This window comes from Chelonia mydas, chromosome 7 (genome assembly GCF_015237465.2).
Source record: "Chelonia mydas isolate rCheMyd1 chromosome 7, rCheMyd1.pri.v2, whole genome shotgun sequence".
Lineage (NCBI taxonomy): Eukaryota > Metazoa > Chordata > Testudines > Cheloniidae > Chelonia > Chelonia mydas.
Window position 1 is genome coordinate 23,814,603 of NC_057853.1, and position 27,022 is coordinate 23,841,624.

General features: G+C 48.5%; 1 protein-coding gene across 7 annotated transcripts in view; it reads right to left on the reverse strand.

Annotated features, from left to right (window-relative positions):
• Positions 1 to 15,132, reverse strand: part of NCKIPSD (NCK interacting protein with SH3 domain) — a 95,254-nt gene extending 80,122 nt beyond the window's left edge. Inside the window, exon 1 of one of the 7 annotated variants that reach the window (XM_037903897.2) lies at positions 14,817 to 15,132. In XM_037903897.2, coding sequence (XP_037759825.1) covers positions 14,817 to 14,987 — 171 coding nt within the window. In that variant the 5' untranslated portion in view covers positions 14,988 to 15,132. Of the gene's footprint in view, positions 1 to 2,729; positions 2,867 to 13,784; positions 13,816 to 14,377; positions 14,465 to 14,816 lie in introns of those variants that run through there. The other 6 variants (XM_037903898.2, XM_043550836.1, XM_043550833.1 and 3 more) reach the window with 6 other exon arrangements.
• Between the last annotated feature and the right edge of the window lie 11,890 nt (positions 15,133 to 27,022).

The window sequence follows — 27,022 nt, forward strand, 5'->3', positions numbered from 1 at the left end:
ATGTCAAAATTCACATAGACTTAAAGAGGACCAGAATTTCATCTATTAGCTATTGTGGAGAGCCTTTATTAGGCAGATCTTACCCACGAATGCTTCTACTCCCATGACCCCAGGAAATGACCAGTACTTGCTCCCTCATAAAGAGTTAAAACCTAATAGAGCTGTTGCTCAATTGTGCAACACTGCACTTTACGATATATGCAACTCTGAGTTCATATTGCTGTCACTCTTGTCTTTCTCCTCCATCTCAATTATCTTGCCACCTGACATGACTTCACTATTTAGATCAGTGGTTTTCAACCTGTGGTCCGCACACTGTGTGAAGGGCCCGCGAGAGGTGACTATGAAAATAAAGTTTCAGATCCCAGAAAAGGCATTCCGTTTTTCTGATCAATCAAAAGTATGTGAATACCCCACCCAATGTCAAAACCCAGAAGTGTTGTCATTACTTTAGAAACCCACGGTTTAGCACCCTTTCTCATGCTGCATCAAATGCTGTGCCGAGCACGTGCAACATTTATCTTTGAATTCTGTTCAGTCAGTTTTCAGTCTAAGATCTCTATGGTAGAGGTTCATGGATCACAGATTGAATTTGCATAGGGGTCCGGACCTCCATTTGAAAATTTTTAGGGATTTGCACATCAAAAAGAGGTTGAAAACAACTGATTGAGATAAGAAGTTCTTTGGGACAGGACCTGCCTTATTTTGCATTGTTACCTCACCCAGTACAATAGGGTTCCAATCCTGCAATACAAATTAATAAAAGGGCAATGACGAGTTTCAAGGAATTACCTCAAGTTCACACCCTAAAGCAACCTGGGTAAAATAATTAACACTGTTACTCCTACGCATATAAATAGTCAGTCCTTTTCTGAGTATCACTAAAATACTGGCTCAACACTCTGCTCCAAGAGTGAATTTCACAGATTGCTTACACACAGACTGCATGAAATAGAACTTTAATTTAATCATGTGCCTGTTTATTCTGGTATAAAGGGACAGGGTAAATAGCAGCCTGAGACACTCCTTAAATATTTTAGCTCTCTTGGCTGTATCACCTTTCCAAATTAGGCAGTACATACTTTTTCACCCCCTCACAAACAGAAACATTGTTCCACCCAGTATCCTACTTTTGTTGTCCTTCTCTAGACCTTCTATATTTCCTGCTTTTCAGAGAAGGGGAGACCCAAACCAAATGCAGTATCCAAGTTAGGGAGGGCTCAAATGATTCTGACAATGCTAGTGTAATATTTTCCATGCTATTTTTTATTCCCTTAATATAGCTGAGCAGCAATTTGTTACAGGACATCTCCCACTTTAGACAGAAATGTCTCCACATCAACCTGCCACTTATTCTTGATAAATTCCGATGCAGCAACAGGAGGCCAGAGTTTTATAAGACTGACATTATCTCTTCACTATACATAATGCAGTATTATCATCAGTTATTTTTAATAGTGGATTAGGGACTGGGACAGTGTAGAGACTGAGCCACAGAGGCAAGGCTAAATTGTAGTTTAAGCACCCGGTTGAAGATCAGAAAAAGGAAGCCATTTCTAAGCAAGCAGCTCTGGGAGTAGAGAGAAGCTTCTCAATTCTTAGCCCTGAGTAAAAGACTTCATAAATGATGTGAAAGCCAAGCTGGGCCTCAGAGGCTCTGATAAAGGCAGAGATCAAAGTGAGGCATAGCAGCTGCAAACAGGAAGTGCTGCTCCAAGCTTGACTTGTCTTCTTTAATAATTACCGTAACAGAAGGTTAAACTAGTGAAGTAGAGTGACTTTTTCCTTCTCACAGGAGGAAGCCATGCAACAGTGGAACCTTCTCTCACTGCCAGGAACTTGTGTCCTGTGCAGGGGGAAGGTCAATTATTCCCAACGTAGCCATAACATCACAACGGTAATTTTCCCCACTCAGAGCCAACTCCTTTTTACAAGGAAAAACAAAGTCCCAGAGCAACAAAAAGGCATATCCTTAAGTTGAAGAGAGCATGAAAGAAAGTCATCTCTCTGGCCAAGAGGGCCTTCAAAAGCCAAAGGAAAAACTAAGTCTACCCTTGTGCTGTTGGTGTTTTATATCCATTTAGGCCTGTCAATTTCATTTATTACCACCTCTATTACTGAAGTGCCTAGGAGCCCAAAATATGGACAAGGACCCCATTGGGCTAAGCACTATACAAAAACAGAACAAGACAGTCCCTGCCCCAAAGAGTGTACATCAGTATAAAACTAGAGGGTTGTACACTTGGTTGCTTCAGTAGGCTGCACACGCTAAGGGCTCCTTGCATTCCTCCCCACTACCCCACCGTGTGTCACCCTCCCACCCCCCTCTATTTCCTGGGTTCCCTGAAACACCTCCCAACTCCTCCTTCATGCCAGGAGCTCTGTGCCCCCCCCCCCCCAAACTCTTTTCCACCATGTTGGGAAGATGTTTATGGGGAGGCGCCTCCCACGCATGAGGGGAAGCATGGGAAATGCTTGTTTGAAAACGTAACAAGAGGCAAGTGGAGGCTGGCATCCTGGGCCGATCAGCAGCAGGAATCAACATCTCACTAGCGACAAAGATGACATGTAGGGTGGGGAATAGGCCATGAAGAGCCTTGAAAATGCAGACAAGTAGCTTAAGTTGGATGCAATTGAAAAGGGGGGAGCCAATGGAGGGATGCTGTCATAAATATGGAAAGAAGGGTAGCATAAAATCCCTCCTTGGCAGCTGTACTGAATTGCCCTACCTGTAAGGGTTAAGTAGGTCAAATAACCTAGTTGGCACCTGACCAGAAGGACCAACGAGGAAAGAAGATACTTTCAAATCTGGGGGGGAAAGGTTTTGCTTGTGGCTCTCTTTGTTGCTCCTCTCCAGACAGAGAGAGAAGCCAAGCACGTACAACATCTCCTGAAAATATACCTGGAATATTCCATCTAAAAAGTCACAGAAATTGTAAGTAAGGCAAGGAAATGCATTAGGTTATCTTTTGTTTTAGCTTGTGACTTTTCCTAAGCTGCAAAGGTAGTTTTATTCCTGTTTTTGTAACTAAAGCTGAACCAGAGGGGAATCTTCTGTGTTTTAAAACTTTTTATTTACCCTGTAAAGTTACCTTCCATCCTGATTTTGCAGGTGTAATTTTTACTTTCTTTATAAATAAAGTTCTTCTTTTAAGAACCTGATTGATTTTCAGTGTCCTGAAGACAAAGGGTCTGGTCTGTGCTCACATTGCTAACCAGTTTGTTCGTATATTATTGTCAAGCTTCTCCAAGAAGGGGTGAAGGGGCTTGGGGGGATAGGGATTCCAAGTGTCCCTTCCCTGAAATTTTATGTAAATCACTTGGTGGTGGTGGCGGCAATACCATCCAAGGACAAGGAAAGGAATTTGTGCCTTGGGGAAGTTTTTAACCTAAGCTGGTAGAACATAAGCTATGGGGGTCTTTCATGCGGGTCCCCACATCTGTATCCCAGAATTCAGAGTATGTGTGTGGGGGGGAACCCTGACAGATGCAAAGAGAGGGGTGACATGCTCAAAGTGACGGGCTAGGAAAATGATCTTTGCAGCAGCATTCTGAATGGGTATAAGCTGGGCCAGTGTGTATTTATCAAGGTTAGATACATGGATGTTGCAGTAATCAAGACACAAAATGACAACAGCCTGGATGAGAGTTTTAGCTGTGTGCAGGAACAGGAAAGGCCGAATCTTAGAGATATTATGCAGAAAGAAATGGCAATATTTAGACATAGCTTGGACGTGAAAACCTAAAGAGAGGTCCAGATGACGCACAAGTTATGGGCCTGCCTGACAGGCAGGATGGTGGTGTTATCCACAGTGATTGAGAAAGGAGAAAGAGAAAGTGGCTTGGGAGAAGATTAAGAGTTGAACTTTAGCCTTTGAGCTTCAACCAGTGGCTACCCATCCACATGGAGATGTCAGAAAGATTTTAATTTGGACAGGAGGAGGTAGGTCTGGAGTACAGAGGTAGACAATAGAGCACGGGTGGGCAAACTATGGCCCGCAGGCTGGATCCGGCCCCTCAGGGCGCTGGATCTGGCCCACAGGATTGCTCCCTGTGGTGCCGCAGGCCCCGTGCCACTCTCAGAAGCGACCAGCACCACGGCCCTGGAGCCCCAGGGGGGGAGGGGCAGAGGGCTCCGTGCATTGCCCTTGCTTCCAGGCACGACCCCCCGCAGCTCCCATTGGCCAGGAATGGGGAACTGTGGCCAATGGGGAGCTTCGGGGGAGGTACTGGAGGCGTGGCAAGGGCAGCACGCAGAGCCCTTTGGGCCCCCCCCGGGGCCACGCAGGGTCGTGGTGCCGGCCGCTTCCTAGAGCGGAGCCGTCTGGGGCCAGGGCAGGCATGCAGGGAGCCTGGCCTGGCCTGGCCTGGCCCGGCCCCGGTGCACGCCGCTGCCACCCCAGAGCCACTTTAGGTAAGCAGCGCTGGGCCGGAGCCCAAACCCCTCCTGCACCCCACCCCCAACTCCCTGCCCTGAGCCCCCTGCCGCACCCCCATACACCCCAACCCCCTGCCCTGAGCCCCCGCCACATCCCAACCCCCTGCCCTGAGCCCCCTGCTGCACCCTGCACCCCTCCTGCACTCCTGCCCTGAGCCCCCTGCTGCACCCCGCACCCCTCCTGCACTCCTGCCCTGAGCCCCGCCGTACCCCTCTTGCACCCAACTCCCTGCCCTGAGCCCCCTTCTGCACCCCAACCCCCTGCCCTGAGCCCCCTCATACAGCCCGCACCTCTCCTCTGCCCCAATCCCTTGCCCTGAGCCCTTTCCTGTACTCCGCACCCACTCCCGCATCCCGCACCCCCACCCAGCCCTGCATACAATTTCCTCACCCAGACGTGGCTCTCGGCCCAAAAAGTTTGCCCACCCCGTCCTAGAGTCAGCAGCATGGAGATTGCAGTTGAATTTGTGTTTGCAGAGGAGATTAGCCAGAGCTGGAGGAAGAAGGGGACCAAAGGCAGATCCCTGTGGAACTCCCATGAGGAGGCTCCTCCACTGAAGGATCAATTAAAGAGACAAGAGAACCAGGAGAAGACAGTTACAGAATGCCAGCGCGAAGAGCAGGTCATCTGTGTCAAAGGCAGTTGACAGGTCAGGAAGGATGAGGATGGGGTAGTGATTCTGAGAGCCAGCTCTGAAAGAGTCATCAGAGACTTTGGCAAGAGCAGTTTCAGTGGTGTGCCAGAGGCAGAAGCCATACTGGAGAGAGTTCAGGACAGAATTTGGGGGAGACAGACTCCACAGAGCAATCGTAAACAGTGTGTGCACCAAGCTTTGAGATGAAAGAGAGAAGGGAGATGGGGTAGTAGATGGAGAGGCAAATGGGGACAGGTTGGTTTTTTAAGATGGGAAAGACTAATGCTTGTTTGTACTGAGGGGAAAGAACCAGAGGAGAGTGAGAGGTCAAGACAAAGAGTAAGGGACGTGATGATAGTGGGTGTGAAGGTGATCAAGAGATGGAATGGGATCACTGGGGCAACAGCAAGGTTATAGAATTTGAGAAACTTCTGCATCTGTCACAGGGGAGAAAGAGGCAACAGTTGTAGGAGAGGAAAGGAAGGCAAACCGAGACACTTATAAAACTGACAAAACAGGATGTCTTAAAAAAAAACCATCAGAGATCCTATGTGGAGAGAGAATTGGAGTCAAGAGGACAGGAAGGTTTGAGAAAGTAGGTCAAAGGTGGCAGTTGTGAGCATGAGATTCAATTAAGCTGAAAAGTAAAGCTACTTAGCAAGGAAGGTGGCATAACTGAAGCTGCAGAAAACTAATTTGTAAGGGAGGAAGTCAATCTGGTGATCACTTCTGGCAGAAATTGTCTCAGCAGCCCGAAAGCAGGAGTGGCAGAAGTGGATGCTGGGGGTGACCAGGGGTGGAGGTTGGCAGGACAAACCTTGTAATGAGGGAGAGGGACAACAGAGTCAAGGATGGTGGCAAGTAAAGCATGGAGAGAATCAACAACCATATCAACGGAAGCAAGGAAGAGACAGCAGGAAAGAGAGGGATGAAAGCATATGAGAAGTCATCAGTGCTGATGGAATGGAAGTCACAGAGAGGGCATGCGGGAGATGCTGATGGGCGATGCTGAAAGAGACCAGGAGCGAGCTGGACAGGGGGAATGGGGTAGCAGAGAGATAGAAAGAGTAGTGCTTAGCAAAGATCAGAGCCGTCCCTAGCAATTCTGGGGCCCTACACAGCCCCCCACCCCCGGGGGGGGGGGCAGACCTCTGTGGGGGGGGGGGGGGAGGGGAGAAGCAGGAGGGTGGGCCCCAGGCCTCCACAGGGGAGGGAGCGGGTCTGGCTTGGGGAGTAAGGGGGAACCTCCCCAGCACTCACCGGCAGCGTGGCTGAGGCCGGGTTGCTGCACTTCCCGCCCCCAGTGAGCGCAGCCCAAGCCCTGCTGCAGAACTCAGGGGAGCGGGGGCGGGGAAGGGGCAGGGGCCCTGGAGAAGAGCTGGACCGGCAGGGGCTGGAGCAGCATGCAGCTGCGCAGGGCACCAAGAAATTTGGTGCCCCAAATTTCCTCGTGCCCTACGCAGCTGCGTCCTTTGCGTATGGGTAAGGATGGCCCTGGCAAAGACCAATCCAGTGAGCGGCCATTCTGGTGAGTGGGACAGTTGATCTAGGGAAGCAGGTTGAATGAAGAGGTGAGGATGTGGAAACGTGAAGCTAGGGCGTTGGATGGGTCAGCAACAAGGAAATTAAAATCCCCAAGGATGTATGTGGGAGATTGTGAGGAGAGGAAGAGTGAGAGCCAGGAATTGAAATCAGAGAGGAAGGTCATGGGGAGGAATTGGGCAAACAGGGGATGACAGTGACATGGAGTGGGAGAGGAGAGACAAAGTCAGGTGCAGTGTTGTTCCTGCTCTCTCACATTAGAAGGGAGAAGAGAGAGGGAGAGGAGAAACCTAACATCCCCACCACGGTCTGACACAAGGGAGGGAGCATTAGAGGAAGAGAGGCCTCTGTAAGAGAGGACAGCTGAAGAAGCAGTGTCAGACAAAGGGATCTAGATATCAGAGCCAGGAACTAGAGGTAGCGAGATACGAATCAGTCATGGATGGCTATGGTTTCAAGAGCGGGAGTGGGCATTCCAGAAAGAGTAAGGGAGAAGGATTGGCATGAGGTCAGGAACAGCAACATAAGAGGGGTGGGGCTGGGTGTGGAAGGTACAGAAGAGGAGATGGAGAAAGGACCAGGTTGGGGCATGTGATGATCTGACGCAGTGGGGGGGGAGTGTTGACCTGGGAATGTGCCCTGGGGATGGGAGACCTGAGAGCCTGTAACCTGAGCCAGGGGGAGGGGGAGGTAACACCTCTGCCCAGGAATGTGAAGACAGGCTGCAGAAGGGAGCCTGCTGGGGGGGGGGGGGGTTAGTTTCAGTTTGGGGCTGGGTGGAGGAACACAGGGAACCCCAGGGCTGGGGTCTAAGCTCCCTGCTCCCCCAGAAGGACTTGACTGAGGGGTCCTGGGTGTACCCACAAGCTCTGTTTTGGACTGTGTTCCTGTTGTCCAATAAACCTTCTGTTTTACTGGCTGGCTGAGAGTCTCAGTGAATCCCAGGAAGAGGGGTGCAGGGCCTGGACTCCCCCACACTCCGTGACAGGGCAAATGTCACAAAAGGTGAGGAGGAGGAAGGTGTGATGTGGGATAAGAATTTGTGTTGGTGGGAGGAGAGAGGGAGATTGGGATGGGGACAGAAAGAGGAGCTGGTTGAACTTGTGGGAACTGTAAAGGGGAGAGGGCAACAAGGAAGGGGAAATGGAGCCATTGGGGGGAAATAGGGAAGATGGGGAAGAACAAAAGTTGTGATGGGGCATGGTGAGAGCAATGCACGAGTGGCAGATGGGTAAGATTACATTAGAAAAGCAGAGTGTGAAAGTTCTCATTCCATGCCTTCCACTAATGCGATCACTGCAAATCTGCAGCAACAAATCTAATATTTCAAAGGCATTGGGAGGAGGGAGAGCTCAGTGGTTTGAGCACCGGCCTGCTAAACCAAGGATTGAACTCACAACCTTGGAGGGGGCCATTTAGGGATCTGGGGCAAAAACTGAGGATTGGTCCGGCTTTGAGTAGGGGGTTGGACTGGATGACCTCCTGAGGTCCCTTCCAACCCTGATATTCTACGATTCATGAGATAACTCCTCCTTGGATAGGATTTGCCACTCCAGGTGAGACTAGAGGTCAATCAAATCCCAGTGTCTTGACACTAGCAGGGCCCAATACCAGATGCCTCTAGAGCAGTGTTTCTCAACCTTTTTGATACCAGGGACCGGCTTGCTGCCTTCCTAAACTATGTCACAGAGATCTCAGGGACTGGCGCCAGTCCATGGACCGGTCAATGAGAAACACTGCTCTAGAAAAAAGTAGCAGCCCCTCCCTGTAACAGGCTTGTCATTTCAGAGTCATATACTTAGCCAGCAACATCCTAGGAGAACCCTGTGACAGACTGACTGCCACAATACATCAATCCTGGGCTCAGGGATTGCAACACTTGCCTCCTTAACCAAGTGTCACTAGTAGTTCATATCTTACTGGAATTTTCTGTTCTTCACAGCTTATAAATACCTTAAGAGGAAGGATAGAAATTATTCAGTTTCAGAGACAACAGGACAAAAAGGAATGACCAGAAACTAAAGGAGAAAGGGTTCAGGTGACATATTAGGGAAACATTTTTAGAGTCAGTAGTTGGGTAGTGGAGGCCCCCTGATTGCAGTGATATTAGAAGAGATTAGATAAAATGCTTCGCAGTCTACACGAATACAGCACTGTTGACATGAAGCCAACTCTGGGGTGGCAGGCAGCAATCAACTAGCACACAGCAACAAGCACAATAGTGGAATATGGGAGGGAAACTGTTAGTTAAGAACATAAGGGCAAACCCTAACTCTTATGAAAATCAGCAGGAGATCATTAAAGTCGACACAAAGCAGACAGAATCCTACTTTTTAAAGTCTCCTCTTTAAGTCTCCCCATACTCTGTAAGCTGCATGGAACCCATATTTTTCAGTGCTAGGAAGGATAAAGGGCTGAGGTGACCATGCCAGAAAGCTAGGTGTTGGAAACCTGAGGCTTCGATCTCTGGCCACTAGGGCTAGGTAACTATTCTCTACTTTATTCTCCAAGAAAGGAGAAGTTAGCCTTGCAAACTGCAGTGGGTCAGATTCCATGTACCAAGTGACCTTTTCTGGCCTTGCAGTCTAGATGCTGCTAGTGTCGACTCCATCGTCCTCTCTGCTGGAGAGTAAGCGGTCTTCTAGTGCTGTGGTGGTTCAATCCAAACCTTCATAGGCTGGAAGCTGGAACTTGGAACAGTTCCAGATTCCCATTAAGTAATTACACATCTCACCATTATGATGATAACATATGGGCTCTTTAACCCAGTGAAAGGACCCTTGTTATTCATTACACTTAGCCTTCTCCCCTATTCAGCAGCCACTCTCTTCCCTGATACAGAGAATAAAACCTCTGCTCTAAAGGAAGCTTTTTAAATTGAATTTTTTACTACTTCATTTAAAACTTCAAAAGTCTGATCTTCTGTAAAGAATGACTGTCTCCGACTGAAAAAACCAGCTCCAATTTAATCTCCATATTCTTCTGCTGCTCAGAAACCACTTAAGTGTCACCCATACAGTTTGTGACGAAAACTAAACCTCCTGCTAACTGGCTCCTTCCCATTTAATCAGAAGATACGAAGCTTTTGTGTTGATGATTTCAGTAAGACAGCATCTGCCTGGCATTAGCTATTAGCAGCATTTGTCTCTGCTATGTCAATAACTCAAGGCAATTATCTTATGTGCCATTACTGGACAGCTCAGTGTCAAGTACAGATTCTCACTTGTTTGATCAGCAGCACCTGTTAGCAATGTTAGCAAGCAAAACTGTAACAAACTACAAAGCTATTTCAGAGTCTGCCAGCACCATTGTGAAATCTCTATTTGCAATTTAGAGCTCAGCCGAGGCTTCACATATGAGATCTAAATTCAAGCAAGCAACCACTTCTGCTTCAAATTCTGTGCTTGTTCTTATGCAAAAGTAGGAGGGGACCCATTATCTTTCCCTCAGGCCTGATCTACACTTAAAAATTTATATAGGAAAAGTTATGTGGATTAGGGGAATGCTTTTTTTAAAAAAAAACAACAAAAAACAGAATAGCTATGCCAGTATAAACCCTAGCATAGAGGCAGTTTATATGGGCAAAAACGTGCCTTTGTCAGTATAGCTTATGTCTCTTGGAGAACTGGCGTAAACTGTGCCAACAGAAACATGTTTATGCCAGTATAAGCTACCTCTATGCTAGAATGGTTTGCCAGTATAGTTCTATATACATCGGTACGCCAGTAAAACTTTTCAAGTGTAGAAAAGACCTTGTTTATTTTTTGGGAACCTATCACTAGTATTTACCCCCCGAACAATTGAAATACTCTTTACTAATCCATAATATAGCCAACATAGAACTACAACAGTGAAAAACTTATAGAAATATCATCTGCCATTAACCGCAGTCGGTTGTAACCCTCAAATCACACCAGGCACCATGCATTCTTCCCTTCGCTTAGCCCACAACCTATTTTCTAAAAAGAAGTTTGCTACTACATTTGAGTCTCCCTATTTCATGGCAATACCGTTTAAATTATTGGGATTAAAGTAGAAAATGTCAGCAATTTTGTAATTACAGGACACCAACAAACTAGAAACTTCACTTCTGTACTCTCTGGCAGCTTATGAAGAATATGTTAAGCAGAGTTGTTTTTAATATGGACTGCATGTTCTTCCCAAAGAAGTTAAGGTATGAATTTTCCACCTGTGTTATAAATGAGGGAAGAGCCTGAAAATAAGGAATGACTTAAAAAGAAAGGTAATTCTCCTGGTAGGGACAGTGCCAAGGAAAACTCACCTGCTCTCTGCAAAGATTCCCCTTTGACATTATTTTAATTTCCTTGTTGTGAGTAAGATTCTTCTGGGAAGCATTAGCAGTATGAGATGTTTACTTCTTTTGACTGTGATTGTCGTGACATGTACTGCTTACCAACAATCTGACTGCACTATTAGTGAATCTGCTGACTTATGTTTGCAATGGTGACTCCTTCCGTTGGCGACATGCTCTCTTTCCCTGCTCAGTACACAGTCACTAATCGTTAGCTTCATTATTCTTGTAGTGATCATGGTGACACTAATTACCTCTCGGCATCTTGTCATTAATTAGCATCAAACTTATTAAATAGAGATGTGGTGTGACTTGTTTGCATTCTTGTCTCAGACAGTCCAGTGAACTGTTTAAAGCCAAGCTTCCGTCAGAGAAAGTTTTTTCCATGTCAGTTCTACTTGGTTTACTGATTAGAGTCAAAATTTGCTTTTGACGGTCTGAAAAGCTGACCTGAAAGCACTCTGAAATCACGGAATGAGAGGCAGTCAAAACAACTAAGCATTGTTGTAACTACAGAGCAGCCATTTGAATTTTATTCTGCCTTATGCATCATCAGCATGATCACCAGTCAAGGTCTGGCTCCAGAACCTTTATTGACAAATACATAGGTGGCAGAAAAAGCCCCATGCTATTTCCTGGTAAGAGGTTGAAATAGCAGTTAGGAAAGTCGGGTTTGAACTAAAGGAGAACAAATATGAAGTACCAGAAGCCATTTTCATGGCTTGTCATAACCTTGCTTTCATATTCATTTTAATATTAAGTTATTATATTATCAATACAACCATTCTGAAGCATCCTTCATGCCTGCAGCCTGAAAATACTTTACAGAGTTAAAAGCAAAATAGAAAGGCAGAAAGGACAAAAAGGAGCTACATGAGCAGATGAAACAAGAGACTGCAGAAAGAAACGGCATAAGAGGTAGGTTGGAGCAGGTCCATAGAGGATTTTAAAATATATATTGTTTTAAGTAGATTTTCTGCTTTGTAACTGCTGTGAAATATCTTAGCACCCGATTCTTACATACAAGTAATCTCATTGAAGTCTGACCATTGTCATGAATAAGGGTTGCAGGATAGGATCCTTATTCAAGGGCAAAGGTCTAATCTTAGTGTGACACTGGCAGACCAGGTGCCAGCTCTTGCCAAGGCTGTAGGCATTAGCCGAGCACTGACAAATTCATAGCTGGAAACCAGACCAGCTCACCTGTATGTTAGTATAGTTCAAGATAGGTGTTAGACTTATAAGAATGTGTTTAGACTCTATGGAATGCTTGTAAGTTGCTGCATGCATTAATTTCACTCATAATGTCTCTATCCCATGCTATAAGGTGATATGCAAGTTTTGCTTTACAATTGTAAAAATGCTTGCCCTGAACCTTTGAAGCCAGTCATGGGGAATGGCCCACTGCACATCAAGAAGGACCATCAAAACTAAATGGGCCACTGTGGAACATCAGGATATAAAGACTTGGTTAATGTCCCTCTGAAACCCATGAAGGTGCTACGTGCAGGAGACCGTCGCATCAGCTTGAATGCTGGAAGAAGGGGAGAAAAACAGGGACATAAGAAGATGCTCTCTTTCTCATTTGCTGTTTGACTCTTACAGGGCTGGAGCTATGAAACAGAGGCAGAGAGGTCCTAGGTCAACCTGGGTTAGCCCTAAGACATTCAGTGTTGACAAGTGACAACAACTCTGTCATCTTTTAAAACCATAGACCATAACTAATTTGTGTATATAGGTTTTCCTGCTTTAACCTGTAAATAACTAAATTTCTTTTCCCCGGTTAATAAATCCTTAGTTTACTATAGGATTGGCTACAAGTGTTGTCTTTGGTGTGAGATCTGAGGTACAAACTGACCGAGGGTAAGGGACTGATCTCTTGGGACTGGAAACAACCTGAATCTTTTGTGACCTTTGGTGTATGGAAACCATCTATCACTAAGTCCAGCTTGCCTGAGTGGCAAGACAGACTGGAGTGCCCAATGGGACTGTCTGTGACTCCATGATAAGACGGTTCTAGTGCTTCAGGAGTTCACATCTGTTACTGGATTGGTGAAATCTAATTATAGAACGTATCTCCAAGTCACTGACATCATTTAGAAACAAATTTACTATTTTAATCACAAGACTAGAGATATCTGAAAATCACCAGCATATTAGAATAAATTGGTTTCTATTGACATTCTGGGCTGTATTTTCTCAGGGACACCAAAAATGTACGTGCAACACATGCGTACTTCTATACAGACTTATTTGGTGTATGCAATTTAGATATATTGTAGGCATCATTGCAAACCCCTGGGATTAGAAGGATAAAACACTTGACCCAAACTATACATATAACAAGGGTATTGCAAGATCCATGTTTTGCCCAGGAACCCTCCATTAAAACATGCTGTCACACCGTAAAAGAGGGCATACAGTTTTATCTTCTACAACACCAACAAAAATGTACGGGTTATCCTTGCTGTTGCGATTACTGCATGAGCCCTCATTACTCTGACTCCTATTAGGGTTGGAGAAGTCTGTCCTCTCATTTTCTATAATTATGAATGTCACTGACTTGACTATAATTACTGCCACTATCATTACAACTGGTTGTTCTGGCTTCTCTCCCAGCCCCCTCATCAGTGCTGGGACAGGCCTGTTATTAGCCCCTGTATTATTCTCTGTGTTAGTGGAATGGTGTGATTGATGATCTCCTGCTAAACAGTCTCACTTATACACAGTAGTAGCTGTGAATAGTCATTCTCAAAACAATTATCTGCATATCTATTCTAACATATTGTGGTAACTGCATAATTTAAAAGCAACCCACACTGGTAACTCCAAATGTTATAAGCAGCACACAGCCTACCATCCACTCACTCATAGCTTCTGGAAGTAGACCAAGTATATATCTAGTCTCGCCAGTGTACTTTTTCTCCTCCTCCTCATGCTCCCTGATGAGTGCAGGTGATATGGAACCAGCACGTAACTTCTTCTCCCATACTGATGTCCCCTGACTCCCTTGTCTTCTGACCAGTAACCATTATATGTAGGGGCCAACACATAACCTGTGTCCTTAGAGTGAAGCCCCATATCTCTTCTCTTTGTTCTTGACCTACAGAAGTTCAGTGCACAGCTCACATCATTAGGTCAGTGCTTCCTGGCCCTTGAGCACGAAAATGTCCAAAGTGTCACCTCTGCAAGACATAAGAAGCCCAATTCTCCAGGGTGGTGGTCCTCATACCCGCTCTTAGCCTCATGATCCTATATTGATGCAGATAGGAGGAGTCACATCTCCCCTGGGCAGTACAAGCTGATCCAAGAACTTCATGACTATCATTTAACAAATCCTCTCTGGGGGACAGGAGGCCTGTGCATGGACTGCCTTGCTAGTACAGCACCCCAAGACTTGTAACTTTTGAGGGAAGAGGCTAGCACATAGCCCTTCCCCAGAAGACGTACCCTCTAAAGACTGCACTCCAGAAGGTCAGATCAGTCAGTCTCTGAAGTACAGTCTCCCTGTTCTTCATGCTAAGCCTTGTCCTACAGAGATAAGAGCCACGCTTCATCCTCAGATGGAGAACAGCCAGGATAGTGCCCAGCCCTGTACCTCCAACTGCTGGTCTGCAGCCACTGCAGGAGAGGGCCCCCCAACACAGCCCGTCCCCCCCATACACAGCCCATTGCGTGCCCCCCTCAGCCCCCCCCAACACAGCAGGTAGCGTGCCCCCCCCACAGCCCGTAGCGTGTGTCCCCCTCTCAGCCCGATCCCCCCCCAACAGCGTGTCCCCCCCACACACAGCCCGTCGCGTCCCTCTCCCCCGGGGAAAGGTCGCACCTGCCCCCCTGCCCCCGCCACGAGGCACCGAGCCCCATCGCCCCGGGGCCCCGCTGCCCTGACCTGCAGCCGCTGCAGGTAGGAGGCCGGCGCGTAGCCCGTCTCCCCGGAGCCTGCGCGGGTCACCAGCCACCAGTGCTGGTTGCTCCGCTCCAGCAGCAGGAAGGTCTCCCCGGCGGCGAGGGGCAGCGAGTTGGGCTCGGCGGAGCGGAAGCTGTACAGGGCCCGGTACATGGCGGCGGGCGGGAGGCCGGCGGCGCAACGCGGCCCCCAGGTGCCGGCTCTCGATGTCAACACACACCCACCCACCCACGCGCTGCGTCATCCACACCTGTGACGTCACCGCGTAGCCCCGCCTCCTGGTCTGCCCTTCTGTTAGACTTGCGCGCCCCCTGCTGGACCGGCTTAGCGAGTCTGCTGATCCCCGCGTGACTGTTGCCTGGGCATCCCCCCCCCCCCCCCCGCATGGGGTATCCCCGCCACCCTGCATGGCTCCTGCCTGGGGCATCCCCTCCCCCCCTGCACGGCTCCTGCCCCCCCGCCATGGGTCAGCGGCAACCTCCACCCCATGGAGCAGCCCCTCACCCCCCACCCCACATGGCTCCTGTGCCCCGAATGGCATCCCCCACCCCTCCACATAGCTTCTCCACCAGGTCATGCATCCGATGAAGTGGGTATCACCCATGAGAGCTTTTGCTCCAATACGTCTGTTAGTCTATAAGGTGCCACAGGACTCTTTGCCGCTTTTACAGATCCAGACTAACACGGCTTCCCCTCTGATACAGCCAGGTCATTACTGTTTTCTGCCCCCACGCCAGGCATATGCCATTCTTCCCATACCACATCACTCCCATCTCCTCCCCCAAGTCACATGATACCTCTGCCACCCCATCCCCCCCTCGCAGCATATAAACCCTTTGCTGTATGGCCACTGGCTACCATTGCCTTTCATCTGGGGATATCCCCACACTGAATCAATCTCACTGATTGCCCCCCTCCCTGCCTCCAGTGTCAAGCCACCATTCCCCTGGTACCCTCCTCACCCCAGCTCCATAGACCCCAGTCACTACAGGGTGTTGTAGAGCCATGATTCTGGAATGTGGACATGAGTTTTATAAAATACATTGGAATGGATTCCACCTCCTTTATGCTGCTCCAGCAGTGTAAACGGGCCGTGAGAGCCCCTGGGGGAACTACATGGTGCAGGAGTAGCATAGGTCTGACATATGTTGCCCTATGCTCCCCCAGCACCTTGCCACCCTTAGGGTAGGGGCGAAGGTGGGAGGGGTAGGAAGAGTGAGGCCACAGCACTTTGTACTCTGGCTATTTTGGAATGCAGAACACCCCATTGGATGCCCACTAAGTTACTATAAGTTAGATCATCCTCCACGGTTGGGGACAAATATTAGGATGTATACGGCATGAGATAGGGAATCATACAGAAAAAAATACAATACCATTATATAAATCAAAGGTTCACTCTTGTCTGGTATGCCCTGTGCAGTATTGATCACCCCATCTCAAAAATACTACTGCAGAATATTGCAGGTTCAGAGCAAACAAGGAGAGTGATCAAGGAGCTAGAAAAACTCTCACAAGAAGAGAGCTTGAGAAGATTGGGACATTTACCTTAGAAAGGAGATGAAGAAGAGGGGACATGATATAAGTATATACCATTACAGACATAACAGTGATGTTAAAAGAACATTAATAAAGTTAATTCAGCCCCCTTATGCATCTGCATTGCAATACAGTCTTTAATTGCATAATCACGCAGTATTTTGTCCACCAGAACCCTGCCTCATTTAGTGCATAGGCTGGATGCATAGCGCTCACAGAATGAGCAGCTATTCAGTATTTGTCTTTTCCTTGTTCAATTGTGGCCCTAGGCTTTATTTACTGCATGTTATTCAAACGTTGCTCTGAAGACAGATTTATTGGTTTCCTCATGGGTTTTTCTACAGTACTCATCACTATAGCATCTGAGTGCTGCACAAACATTAATTTATTTTCACAACTGCCTTGTCGGATGATTAGGTATTACTATCCCCATTTTACAGAGGGGAGCTGAGGCACAGAGAGATTAAGGTCAAAAGTAGAGCTGAGCAGATGGATACAGGATTTTCTGTTCTGTTCAAAAGTCCAAGATTTTGAAAAAAAAATTAATTCCTTAGCAGAACAGGAGAAAAAACATCTCAGAAGTTTTCATAGAATGGCTGTATGGCTGGCAGCTGGCCTGCCACCTTGGAGGGCAGCCCAGGAAGCTGGCCAGGGGGGAGACTGGCCACTCACCTCCCCGAGACGGTGGGGGGTCCCTGGGTTCCACTTTTTTGAGCAATGCACAATTAATTTGTGCAACACACTGCCAAAGATTGTCACTGAAACCAAGAACTTGGCCTAATTCAAAGAGGGACTGGACATTTATATGGATAGGAAGAATATCCAGTTATTGTAGTTAAAATAAAATAAAATGAAGCAGGGATATAAAACTTCTTGCTTGAACGTCGAAGTCAACCTCTACCCATTACAAGTAGGGAACTGGCCTAGCTGGAATTAGGGTCTGATTCAGTGTGGAAATTACTATGTTCTGAAATCAGTCTCTCACCCATTCTACCCAGGCAGGGGGGTGCTGTCAGGTACATTTAGGAAGTAATATTGTGTAATATGGCAGGAGTCTTATCATTCAATGACACAAAATCACTTAAAATGAGACAAAGTTCAAAGAACAGTGAGTAGCAAACAATGCAAAAAATACAATGGAAATGAAGCAGTCTTTGGTTTGATGAATACCCAGCAGAGGGCAGTAAAGATTCATGAAACAATCAGGTCTCGGAGTAGCAGCCGCCTGCATCTGTATCCACAAAAAGAACAGGAGTACTTGTGGCACCTTAGAGACGAACAAATTTATTTGAGCATAAGCTTTTGTGAGCTACAGCTCACTTCATCGGATGCATTCAGTTCATTTTCAGTTTTCTGTACTAGTACTTAGAACACAATAGGCCCAACTATGCCCTGAGATTCATGGAGTTAACCAGATGTGTGCAAGCAGATCAAAGGGTGGGACTGGGCCCAGTGCATCAAAGCACACCTGTGGTCCTTGGTTTATTCCCAGTGTTGAGACTCCTATTTAATTTCCCACTTTATATGTTCATCCCAATTCTTTTGCCTGACTCTTATCTTCATCTCCTTTGCATGCTCCCTTGCTTTGAGCCTTCTACAGTGCTGGCCCCTCTAACAAACAGTCTCCCCAACAGATATCTCCTTTCTCCTTCAAATCCTTCCTTAGAAGCCACCTCTTTAAACAGCCCCTTCTCATCATTAATAATCCCAACATACTCCCCCTCCTATCTGCCGCATTGTCTTATTGGTCGCAATGTTGCTGTAGCTGTGTTTGTCCCAGTATATGAGAGAGACAAGGTGGGTGAGGTAATATCTTGTATTGGACCATCTTCTCTTGGTGGAAAAGACACCAAAGTTGATCCACTTCACCTGCCCTGTCACTGTCTGTATTGTCTTATTCACACAGTAAGGACTTGGTTTGCACAGCTTCTTACTGGCCTCCATGGGATTTTTGCATGCTCAGTATCTTTCATGGTAGGGAGCATGTAAATTAACTTCTCCATAGGACTAAGGTGATAATCACTACATGGGCTCTAGAGATGCGCCAGGTCACTACTGAACCATGTAAAGGAGAATTGCTTTTAGCCGCTATCTTTTAAAAGACACCAGATAATCTATTAAAGGCTAAGAACCTCATTCAGGCTTTTGCTACCTCTGATACTTTACAGTTTGAGACCCTGGAAATTGCCCCAGTTTGACTAAGTAGATTCCAAATGGATTGAGTGAAATGAATGCCCTGCACTCACCCCTCTGGTGTGAAATCTTCACTTGGTTTCTGAGTGCCTTCTATCGACTTTTTTAAACCAGCTTAAGAGTGTCCATATGAAAGGGCTGCACTGATTTAATTACATCCATTTTAGGGTGATCAGATGTCCCAATTTTATAGGGACAGTCCCAATTTTTGGATCTTTTTCTTATTTAAGCTCCTATTACCCCCCCACCCCCCATCCTGATTTTTCACATTTGCTGTCTGGTCACCCCAATCCATTGGGAAACTGATTTAGTGCAAGTTGTCTGTGTAGATCAGCCCTGAGTCAGTACGGCTCATTCAGCTCTCACACAGGGCAAAGACAGAATCGTTTCATGGCAGTCAGAGGACCCCACCCTACGGCACAGACAGCAGGCTCTGGTCCCATTTGTTTTATTGTGACCCTTGAGCCAATTCTCTCTTGGGTATAAATTTGGGTGACCGATGAACCAAAAAGTTCCCCCTCTTGGTGGGTTGTGAAAGGGAAAGTGTGTAAGAAGGCACTCGTCTGCCACTTAGCCCTTTATATGATCTCACTAGTATTTAAAAAAAAAACCAGCCAAGATTAAAATAGCCGAATGCACAAGGCCAGCCAGCTCCTCAGCTAGGTTTTCCTCGAGAGAGGGGCTGAGCTAATGACAGAATGAAAGCCTGGGGGAAGGCCAGAGGTTAGCTTTGTCTCTTGGAAACATTAGACTCTGTCCAGTGCAGACCTACATATTGCTGTGGAATCTGCTAAGAGCTGGGTTTGGATTATCATTTTAATGTTTTTTACTCCACTAGTGTGTAAAAGAGGCAATGGGAGAGGAAGGGAGGAATCTGGTTGTCAGCTGAAGGCTCCCCTGCATGTAGTGATCCAGTAGGTCAGGCATGGAAGCAGCAAAAATGAAGCAAGTATTTCGTCAAAGCAGCAAAGCCCTTTGAGCACGCAGTTCTTCACTGGATCCCTCCCTGTACCTCTCAGGGTATGTCTACACTTTGAGCTAGGGGTGTGAATCTCACACTAGTTGAGATTGAGCCCGTTAAAGGGTAGCTGTGGCTGCACAGCCGGAGGGAGGGCACATACCCACCAGGGACCCTAGGCACATAGTCAAGGCAGCTAGCCCTTCCTGTTGCTTGTGCTGTTGTGGCTACACTCTATTTTAGCATGCTAGCTCGCTGAGAGTTAGCGCCTGTGACCTTGAGCTAGGAATCACACCCCCAGCTCCAAATGTAGACACATCCTCAGAGGGTAGGTCTACCCTGCAGTCAGGGGTGACTGCAGCAAGTGTAGATGCACGCAAGCTAACTTTATTCTGGCTAGATCCAAGTTAGCTCTAGTAACAACAGCAGTGAAGCAGCAGCAGCAGCGATCGCTCGAGTGTGCATCCAGGGTCCTGGGCAGGCAGGGCTAGCCCATGCAGCGGCCTGTGCTGCCCTACCTTCACTGCTGTTGAGCTAGCTTTGAACTAGCTAGAATAAAGTTAGCTCGGGTACATCTACGCTTGCTGCAGTAGCCCCTCCTGAGTGCAGGGTAGACATACCCAGATCGCTCAGACCGCTGCACTGTTCAGAGCCTGCCAAGGGGTCACAGATGAAGCAGAACCAACCTTAAGACTTGTACAGTACAGCGGTTCTCAACGTTTCCATACCACAACCTCACGTTACAAAAGAATAAACCTTTGGGACCCCTGTCCCAGCTAGCCCTCAAGGAAAAGTGGGTGGCCATGACTGCCTGGGCGAGACCCCGTGTGGTAATGCTTTACAACTGCTACCAGTGAACAAGGAATGTCTCCTTGCCCTGCTCTGAGGCTGGGGTGGGGGGGAGCATTGCATCTGTCCTGGCAGTAAGTTTGCAGCCCTCTGGAGAGGGGCAGAGATCTGCTATAACTGCACTCTTTGCTGCTTGTTATTATTGCTCTCTGACTTCTTTCTAAAATGCCACTCCCTCTCATGTGCACTTGCACACACCGAGCCCAGGAGTTTCACAAAGGGCCTGTAGGACACAAATAGGAGTTTCCACGTGGTGAACCCCAACTCTCACCTGACAGCACAACAGCAAGGGGCTTGGATCACAGCTAATTCCCACAGCCCAGGGGCTGTGTGCATGCAAAGGGACAAAAACCTTACCTCACACAGCTAGCGTAACAAATCCAATCCCCCTCAGCACTGGGGCATGGAGAAGGGGGTGACAGCAAGACCAGCAAAACGAGGGCAATTTCCCCCACTGATGGGGGGAGTTCAGTTCCCTTTAAAAAACACAAAGAATGAAATGATAAAGTCTGCACTGGTCTCTGCCCAAACACCCAGCCCTCTTCCGATAAAGCTGGATTTCACCCAGACCTCTGGAGGTTTGCCTGCCTTTTCCCAGCACTGCAGATCAGCCAAGGGTTTGTGTGTAAATGAAGCTCTGTCACTGCCAGCTCTGGTGCCGGAGAGGCCACAGTGCAGCCTGGTGGAAGTGCACCGCAGGTAAAGGGCACAAAGCACTCTATGAGCGGTCATTAGTGACACCTGACAAGATGATTCCCGTAACTGGAATGTTACCCTCACTGATTACAGCCTGTTTAGGAAGGATCGAATGGGTGAAAGAGGTGTGCGTGTGGAGGCACCAGTCCTGATATTAGTTATTGACAATACAGACCCTCAGGATCTTGAATAAATATGGATCCACGTGCTGGCTAACAAAAGCCAAGGTGGGAGTGCTTATTATAATGGATAAAGATGAACTGATCACTGGACTGGAAATTGGGGATTGCCTCGGCCTCTTTAATCTAGTGGAGAAAGACACAACAAGAAAGAAAGGCTGGAAGTTAAAGCCAGACAAATTCAGATTAGTAATAAGGCATCATTTTTAATTTCTTTTTTTAAGAGAGGGTGATTAACCATTGGACCAAACCGCTAAGGGAAGGGGTGGGTCTTTCCATCTCAAGACTTCAGATCAAGGCTGGTTGCCTTTCTGGAAGATATACTTTAGTCAAACACGAGTTACTGGGCTCTGTGTGGGGTATCTGGTGAAATCCTAGGGCTGTGATATACAGGAGGTCAGACTAGATGGCCTAGTGGTCCCTTTGGCCTTAAAGCCTATGACTCTGAGGCAGCAGTGCAGGATCAGAGCAATGCAAGTTCCTGGTGTGTTGGGGAGATGGCCACTGTGCTGCTATTTCCTGTCTCTGAAGATTTAAACCCTGGTTTGGGGGAGGATTTTTGCCGGCTGTAGTAGCAATGAGTGACCTGGGACCTCTGCTGTGTTGGTTGGGCCTGATCCCCACACTGTGTCGCACAAATCCTTCGTGAGCTGCATTGCTCCTTGAGCCTGCTCACCCCTCCTGGGAGCGCGTGCCCCTTCGCCTCAGGGGCGAGAATTCACCCCACTTGGGGAGGGCACCAGAGAGGAAAAGCGGGTTTGTTTGGTATTTAAAGTGTCAGGAGCAACCTCCTCCCACTGCCCACTGAGCTGCACTGACCTGTTGTGCGGAGGGGTTTCCTTTCTCCCAGAGCCCTTTGGCTTCTCCTTTTGCTCTGTCCCTTTCCTGCACCCGCTCCCCACAAGCTCCCTCCCAGGGCTTCCTGCTGCTGACCATTCACTTCCCGGCAGCCTGCCCCTTCCAGAACCTTCTGGTTCCAACACTGTCCCCTCTCCTTTCCTGCTAAGAGGACATCCTGCCCCCCTGCTCCACACACCCGGCTCAGTGGTGCCACCTGTCCCCTACAATAGGACATAAGCCCCCCCGAGCCAGGCCATCCCCTGGGGTCCCCTGCCCAGACTCCCTTGGCCCTGCAGCTGGCCCAGGGCTTTGCTGAAGACGAGCTCGCTGTCAGCGCAGTCTCCATTCTGCACCCAGCAAGCACCTTTGGGGCCAGGTGCAGGCAGCGCCTTCCCTGGAATGTGCCCAGCTGCTGTTTGCACAGAGGATAATAGAGCCTTATTTCCATGAAGTCAGCAGCACAGCATGTGCCACAAAGCGAATGCAGCAAACCCCCACCTCCCACACAGCCTCTGACAGCGCCAGGGCCTCACCCTGTGCTTGGCACAATGTACTGAGCAGGGGTTGAAGGCACAGCGCCCTAAGGGGGCCCTAGGTTTCCTCTCTCCTCTTGGTCTAATCAGTGCTGTTTCCTGTGTCCGAGGGCCATCTCTGCAGGTGAGGGTGGCATTTGCATGACCCAGCTTCTGCGGCACGCAATTAGCGTCCTGCTGTTGCTTGGATTATCCTAGACAAACCAGCCCAGTCTGTAGTTTACAACACATCCCCCTGGCTTTATTTGGGGCGGGGGGAATTCCTGGACCCCAGGCTGCGGGGCCTGAGCTATCTCCCGATAAAAACCCAAACCAGCTTCCCCCTCCTCCTGCTGCTCAAGGCTCTCCACAACTGCACCAATCATCTCTCCCTTGCTGCCTCCACCCAATGACCAACTGGATCCTTCTTCCACTTGACTCCATGCTTGCCCCTGGAACGCCCTCCTGACCCCAGTGCAACAAGCATCTTCCCTCTGCTTTCAAATCCCTCCCTAGCATTATTGGGCAGGCTTCAGAAGTCCTGTGATTATGGTTCAGTGGTCGCCACTCCATAGTTAAGGTGAGAGCTAGCAAAAATACAAATGTGCGAGCTCTACCTACACTGACATAATCCTGCAATGCCTCAACAACACAGTTCATGACAGCACACAGATAAACCATTCCACATCGAGTCATAAAAATGTTATTCTACTCCACAACCATGTCCTCTGATAGCACTTAATGGATCCCGGGAATAGATTCCATTTGAAATCTGTGTCACATACTTCATAGACAATAGCTATCACCAACAGCCTATTTCCATAACAGAACCACAACAGGGGACCAAGTTGTGGATGGTGTAAAGCAGTGGGGCAACAGTGTGTGTCTGGGGATGATATGGCAGTGGGGAACTAGATAGAACCCTGACCTCTTCACTTCCAGATTTTCTGACCTTGGGGTATTTTTACAAGGTAGATTTTGGGAAAGAAACTCTAATTTGGGGGGGCCAAAGGGGGTAGCTAACAGGACTTCACTGAAATTCACTTTTAGCCTTTTTAATTAAGTGTCCTGCTTGTGAGTTCATTCTCAGGCTGTTGCCAAGCTGCAGGGACTCCATTGCTTGGCCACTTGGAGTTAGCTGCATCTGAATGGTTGCCTTTTGTGTGTCTTAGACTGGAAGCACTTTGGGGCAGGGGTTGGGCCTTACACTGCATTCCAAATCCTCACCAAGCAAACACATTGCTGGCTCTCAGCAAATAGCAGCAGCAGCCAGGGTCAGAGGGGAGCGCTGAGCCGTCAAACCGGAAACACTACAGTCAAGATGAGGCCTCGCTGTCCCCTGGGCTCTCACCCTGCAGGACGAGCTAGGTCTGCAACCCTCGAGCAAGAGGAAACTATCAACTGTTCATTGAAGTTCAACCAGGAGCTTGGGGGCCTTTAAGTGCTATGTGGTTCCAGGCTGGGAGCACTGCTTTGAACTCACTTCCATAGGACCATCATGTTCCTTAGGACGGTCAGTGTTTAACCCCTGCAGATTTAACTCTTAAAATCTCATTCATGCAGCTTCCCCTCCCCAGATCCACTGACGACAAGCACCAAAATGAAGGTCTCCTGCTAGCATCGGGGAAAGGTGCTCACCGCACAGGGAGAAAAAATCATCTCAACAGCCTCCAGTGGAGGACATGGGGGTCCACCAGAAGCATAGTGGAAACAAGGCCAGCAGGCTGTCAGGAAGGGGTGAGGGAAAGGGAGCATCTGAGGAGCCCTAATTGAAAACACCACTGAGAGACTGCCCAGCCAGCCTTGCTTCCAATCCTGACTCTCAGTGATAGAGCAAGAAGTAAACAGAAACCTAAGTCAGAGTGCTGGCCGTCTCTGGTTGACTGGCTGGAATTTCTCCTCTTTGAAGAGAGAGGGCTGTTTTGTTTTGTTTCGTTTCCTCCTTCTCCTCTTTCAGGAGTTCTCTTGCATAATCTGTTGTGCTCAGAATCTATAGACTCCCAAGCCTTGGGCCCCTCCCTCCAGACTGCAAAGAAGGAACATTCAGCTGCTGTCAACAGCTGGAATTCTTAGAAACGAAGACGACAAAAGGTTGTGTGGGTCCAGGGAGCACAGCAGGGGAAAGGAGCCAGTTCTCCAAGAGTGGCGTGTGGGAGAGTGCTGTCAAAGGGATCTTCTATGCAGACTCACACACTGCACGTCCCAAGACAAACTACCACAGCCTTTTGCCTGGCTTGCCCCAGCTAGTTCTGTTCAGCAAAAACAAGCTCTTTGCCTTCACCCAGCTGCTCTCTGTTGCCGATTACACATTCCATTTGCATCTTGACATTTATTCCTTCCCAAGCCCTGAGGATCCTCTATGTCACCCCCACCAGCATGTTTAAAGTGGAGGTGTAATTACAGAACTGGAGTGACCTATCATGTAGTTTGTTGCTTGGGACTTGGATCACAGAGTTTAAGGAAAGGGAGATATGCCCCATCTATAGAGGTAATGCGGCATGCCATGGGGTCAGCTCTCTGCTGGATTTCCTTAGCCCATGTCCAGTGGCTGGCCTGGATTAGGTCTCTCTGCCTTCTGTAGCTATAGGTATAAAACCCCAGAGAGAATCGAATGCCTTTGCCCAGGGGAAGGCAGAAAAGAAGACAGGCGCAGAGCTGGGATTTGCCCCTTTCCTCCTCCAGCTACCCCAACACACTTAACAAAATGCGGAGAAATGCAGAAAGATGTAGAAGCAAATTCAGAGCAGCTTTCCTGTGCTCCGCTTCCGCCCTCTCACACTGCGGTGATGTCAATGACATTTTGCCAGCACTGAGCCGTGCGGGGCCACGGGTTAGAGAGAAATGAGCCCCTGGAGCTCTGATTCTGTTAGTGATTATACCTTAATAATGACCATCCGCTACCATTCTCTGGCTCCTTCCGCTGGGGGAGCGCAGGGCACTTCGCAAATGTATCCTCCCAGAAACTGAGGCACCAAGGGGTGTCATAAGTTGCCCACCGGCAAGGGGCAAGTATGTGGCAGTTTTTGGGACTAGAACCCAGAAGTCCTAACTCCCAGTCCTGTGCTTCCGCTGCAAAGCCATTCATCCTTTGTGCGTGTGCCGGGCCCATGAAATAATAAAAGGTGGTCCATCCCAGAGCACTTTTCAAAAGTGAGGGGAGGCTTGTGAACGGGCTGCAGGGCCTTTCATCTCTGTGGCACTGCACCCAGTAAGACCCTGGGTCAAAGGGGGCTGGCTGGCTTAGGGGCCAGGGGAATGGGATACAGAGCCTTCCACTGCAGGACACTGGTTCTAGTCTAGAGCAGGTCTGGAGTGGCAGGAAGTTATCACCATCTGAATCCGTCTGTGACAGGAATGGGGGCGCTCACTCCAGTCCCAGGGGGCATCACAAAAATGGCCCCTGCGTGGCCCCTTGTTGGAGCTCCCCTGGCTGTTGCCCAGGCTGAATCTGTGCAGAGGATAGACAAATGGAGGATTCAGCCCCCAGTGCTGCCAAGCTGGCATCCCACTCACAGCAGAAATGTACTTCTGAGCCCCCATGAGAGCTCCATGCAGCGGGGCGGGTCCAGCTGGCTCCTGGGGCGCTTTACTGAATTGCAGCAGACACCTGAAATCCAAACCCACAGTGCGGGTAGAGAGCTCAAAGATGGCGAGTTACCTAGGAGGGAGTGAAAATAAAACTGAATGGAAATTACACCCTGCGCATCCATGGCTCCAACTGGGTCCTGGATTCTTCTGCCACCTCCCAGAGCAACATTGTGTCCTGGGCTGAAGGATCATCACCTCAGCTCACCCTCCCTGGCCACAGGTCCCTCAGGGGGATGGGGTGGGGGGCTGGCTGCGTGGCTTAGCAGGTAGGATGGCTCTGTCAAACGTGGGGCTCCTGGACCAAACTGCAAACAAGCAGACAACAGCTCACAGCCTATTCTGAGGCAGCCATAATGACACCCAATGGAGTACCGGGGTAATTTTAAGGTACCGTGGTCACCACTCACAAGATCTTACCTCCCACATCACAACAGCTTCGCCTCAGGAAAATAAACTATACAGCGGCATGAGGGAGATAATTGGAGGTTGCAGCAGCAGAGCTGTATAAACACTAGGCTGCCGAGATTATATTTTTACCCTTTAAAATAGATGGATTTTATTTTTAAAATGTCAGAGACTAAAGGAGTTTAAAACAGTTCTGGTGCCTTCTATTCCCCTCCCCACGCAGCCTTTAACTGCTCCCCCGACTACGACACTCCCTACCATTTCCCCACAACTTCCCCATGGTACCTTCTGAAGCCCACAGCCTCTCCTTCTGCCCCACAGTCCCATCCCTTGTGGCCTTTACAGCCAGCCTCTGTCACCCCTGCAGCTGCAGCATCCTATGCAGACCTCCCCATAGCAAGTCACCAGCTCTCTGGCCTACAGCCTCCC